Below are 4,298 nucleotides of genomic sequence, written 5' to 3'. Positions count from 1 at the left end.
AAATTATCGATAGGGGGCGAACAGATTTGATGGGTTAGTTGATATTCTCTAAGATAATCTCGTACCATTGTCATTTCTTTTAAACGTTCCAATTGCGAATCAGTTACTGTAGTTAAGGAAAGGGTAGGGTCTTGGGTATCAGTTAAATCTATTATTTCCATTTCTGGAGAATTGGGTAAAGTTACTATGGGTACTTCCGGGAGCTCGTTATCAGTTATATAATCATTTCCGGGGTATCAACTAAATTAATTTCTGGGTATTGTACACCTTTCATTTTAATGCCGATTTACTTAAACCTTATTCAAAAAATTACGATAAAAAAAAATCAAAATAAACTTACGTAGAGAGAGAGAGCGCGCTTCAAAAATCCTGGTACTAGACGCACAAAGAACAACAATAGAGTGACGTTCCCCCGGTTCAGGCACCCCCCTTATATAGTGCCTAGGGGAAGATAGTAAGCTTATCTCTTATTCCCAAAGAACTTGTTCAGTTCTCGAGAATATATTAGGGTTATGCTAAAATTTATACTTATTTCCGCAAAATATTCCATTTAACTTCATTTCCGATATGGACACTGAAGTACAAACATCTGCCATAATCACCGTCCTGAAACAACCTTCTAAAATTATAGCCGTAATGATTATTTTAATTACAATTTTCTTATTTGAGTTCATTTTGTGGTATTTTGAAAACGTTTCTACCGTAAAATTGTAACTTTTTTCACTGTAGTTCACAAAATGGTATTAAAAGTATACTAATTTTATGTTAATTTCTATTAATTGTATTGTTTTCTAGGATATGATTGCATCACAAGCTCTCGAGAGGAAACTACAATGGGTTTTTTTTCTTCTTCCAAGTGGATTAATATGTGACGTCAATGGGAATAATTAGAGGCAGTTTCGAGCACGGGACGGTTTAATTTCGAGTGTCTAGAACTGTTATCTCAGAGAGAGAGAGAGAGAGAGAGAGAGAGAGAGAGAGAGAGAGAGAGAGAGAGAGAGAGAGAGAGAGCCGATAGAATTTGAGGGTTATTTGAAGTTTAGATCACGTGATGAATTAATCTCAACAAGATAGGAACTGCGTCATTTCTCTCTGAGACGCTGAACTGAAAAGAAGTGCATCCTCATCTACCGTAAACATGGAAAAACGATCTATTGGTAAGCATTATTTTATTAATACTATTACTATTTCAATAGACAAAGGCTTAACATTTTCATTTTCTATAGCCGAGACGCATACCGTATCCAAACGCAGGGGCCAAGAAAGACGTATCAACATAAAAATCACGTTAGGAGGATCAGTCTACATTTCTTTTGGTTTCGACGGATCAAAATTACAAGTTCTCTTCTTCAAAAAATCGAACGAAAATATTCTGTTCCTGACCTCCGAAGCTTTCACCAATCTACTCTGTCTTTGGGGAGAGCTTTTCGCCGCTACGCAAACCGGAGCATCGTCTCTAACCCACAACATCATCGACTATCACGACAACAACGTATCCGTCGTCGCCACTACCAACAACATCAAATTGAACTCTGCCTACGGTCATGTTCTGGATCTGGGAGCTCGCGAAATCGGTGAGTTCCAAAAAAAAATTGATTTAATTCGGTTTCAAATAAATCTTTTAAACGAACATAAAAATGTTATCGAATGCATGTACTTAGCTATTGTTAAAAACCTTAAAAAAATTCACGAATTATTATATGGAAAACCTTTCGAGGGTTTATTTTTGTACCCTGATCAATTTAATTCGTACCATCAAGTAAAATCTTATTTTGGCTGTTTTAAATCACCCTCGGAAGTACTACAAGATTTTACTAATTTACTCGTAGATAATCAATTAACCTGTAAACTTAGCTACTTTAATTTGTTTTCATTGTGTAATGCACAAGATAACCATCTAATGGAATATCTGATAGTACCTACTAACATGTAAACAAAGTTCTAAAATAAAATAAAAAATTAATTAAATTGAAAATAACTTGTTATTATTGCCTAGAGATTAGAAATTAAGGAGTTCTGAAGCGATAAGCAAACGGGTAAAAATCTATTCTCCCGATATCTGCGCGAGCAAAACAAATTCTGGAGAATGGGGATGGGGGAAAGCAACTGGTGATTAGAAGGGGTGAAAGCAATGGGGGAAAGGAGCTGGTGAACGAGAGATAAAGTATCCAGTGAATGGGGGTTGGGGGAAAGCAACCCGTGAACGGGAGAATCTGGTGATTAGAAATTCTGGTGATTGAGATGGGGGAGAGGCGCGGGTGGGGGAGGAACGGGGGAACAGAGGGAGCCAAGCTACAGCCCCGAAACAGGATTAATTTTTATCAAAGTTGTATCAGAAGTAAATTAGTGCGAAGTAAGCGCAATGTATTTTCAGCTATTCTAATTTGCCTAATTTAACACGTGACGAATTTTTTATCGCTAACCGATGAGCAGTAACCTCTATTTTTGGTTACATTTTACATTCTCCGCTAACCGATGAGCAGTAACCTCTATTTTTGGTTACATTTTACATTCTCCCGTGACGTCAATTGGTTTCAGCCAATGAGAAATCAGGATTTACTTGAAGTTTCGAGTGTTATTTGATCTCTAGATATACGACTCAACGTTCTTTTAGTTCCTGGACCTCATCGAGAAGAGACACGTAGATTTTCGCGCTCCGTTCCCCGCCTTCTCGACTCTATTTACTGGCAAAGGCTTCAGGATTTCCGTAAAAGTAAGTGACTTTATTATTTTACTGTAGAGGGAAATTAGGCCTTGTTTAAATTGATGTAAATAGACTTAGATTCTAGTCAAATAGTCATAGAGTCTAACCAAAATAAATAGAAAAACATTTATTGAAATTTAGGCTTAACCAATTAGGCTTAAGAATGTTGACAATAGCTTATAGAAACTATCAGTTTACAGTATGGACATCGAAGCGTATCGACTTGAAACTTTTCGTCACTGGAGAAATCCGCACGTTACTAAGGAACAACTAGCGAAGGCTGGATTCTACTATATTCAGCGGGGCGATGAAGTACGATGTTACAAGTGCCATGGCGTATTAGAAGGATGGGAATCAGGAGACGTACCAGAATGGGAACATGCTAGATTCTTTCCACACTGTCCGTCGAGGGATAATTCACCATCGGAAAAAAAGTACCTTTCGCAAGAATGGGAGATCCCGGCACCACCAAGGGCAGCGGCACTGGAGGATGACGATTTCATATCTATTCCGGTCAGACGTGGTGAGGTAGAACTTTTATTAAAATTATTTATACAATCCGCACTTGCAGAAGGTAGTTCGTTTCAGCCCATTAAATGAAATTGTACATATTCCTTACGAAGATCGAGTTAATTTTTTTTATATTGATAAAATGCGATTTAAACGCGTTATTTATAATGTCGGTCTAATATTAGAACCTGTTTTACGCAATCATGTAATTAAAAGTAAAATAAAATTGGAAATTAATTAAATTGAAAATAACTTGTTATTATTGCCTAGAGATTAGAAATTAAGGGGTTCTGAAGCGATAAGCAAACGGGTAAAAATCTAATCTCCAGATATCTGCGCGAGGAAAACTAATTTTGGAGAATGGGGATGGGGGAAAGCAACTGGTGATTAGAAGGGGTGAAAGCAATGGGGGAAAGGAGCTGGTGAACGAGAGATAAAGTATCCAGTGAATGGGGGTTGGGGGAAAGCAACCCGTGAACGGGAGAATCTGGTGATTAGAAATTCTGGTGATTAGAAATTCTGGTGATTGAGATGGGGGCGCGGGTGGGGGAGGAACGGGAGAGGCGCGGGTGAACGGCGGGAGCCAAGCTCTTTGTGTCCTTCCGGTGATTGAGAATGAAATTCTCAATCACCGGCGGGACACCCTTCTCTCTCCTTAGAGCGCTGAATGGTCTCATTATCTAATGGGAATAAGATCAATTGACGCAGTGTAGTGATATTAGCATTAGTAACGCATTCAATCGTTCGACTGACGGTGGGTTGACTTAACCCATTCTCATAATTTGCTGCCACTACACTTTGAAATAACCCTGAACCATAAAACAGAATTGTAGCCAAAACGTATTGCTCCACACCTACTACATATTTAGTAGTCCTCTGTTTTTCTAAAGGGGCCTTAAATGTCCGGAAAGAACATGAGCATCACCTTTTCTCATCCACTACTGAAGCAGAAACTCTCTATCGGGCATATCAAACGCATTATTTCGGGTTCTTCGGTAAATTACACTTTCTTCAATCGCAGCAGCAGCAACTCTACGATGCGCCATTTTAAATAATAACAGATGACAGTCGTTAATTTATTCCC

The 4,298-nt window shown here is 38.4% G+C and overlaps 1 protein-coding gene across 1 annotated transcript; it reads left to right on the top strand.

The window, feature by feature from the left end:
• Nucleotides 1–1,051: 1,051 nt before the first annotated feature.
• Nucleotides 1,052–1,933, top strand: LOC149937906 (uncharacterized). The gene is made up of 2 exons (XM_090179010.1): nucleotides 1,052–1,157; nucleotides 1,227–1,933. The coding sequence occupies exons 1-2, from the start codon at nucleotides 1,139–1,141 to the stop codon at nucleotides 1,931–1,933; spliced, it is 726 nt and encodes a 241-aa protein (XP_090035136.1). The 5' UTR covers nucleotides 1,052–1,138.
• The last annotated feature ends 2,365 nt before the right edge of the window (nucleotides 1,934–4,298 follow it).

This window comes from Leiobunum rupestre, chromosome 6 (assembly GCF_980474605.1).
Source record: "Leiobunum rupestre chromosome 6, qqLeiRupe1.1.hap1, whole genome shotgun sequence".
In the NCBI taxonomy this organism is placed as follows: Eukaryota; Metazoa; Arthropoda; class Arachnida; order Opiliones; family Sclerosomatidae; genus Leiobunum; species Leiobunum rupestre.
The sequence above is the reverse complement of the archived record's forward strand: the minus strand, read 5'-3'. Positions and strand labels throughout refer to the sequence as shown.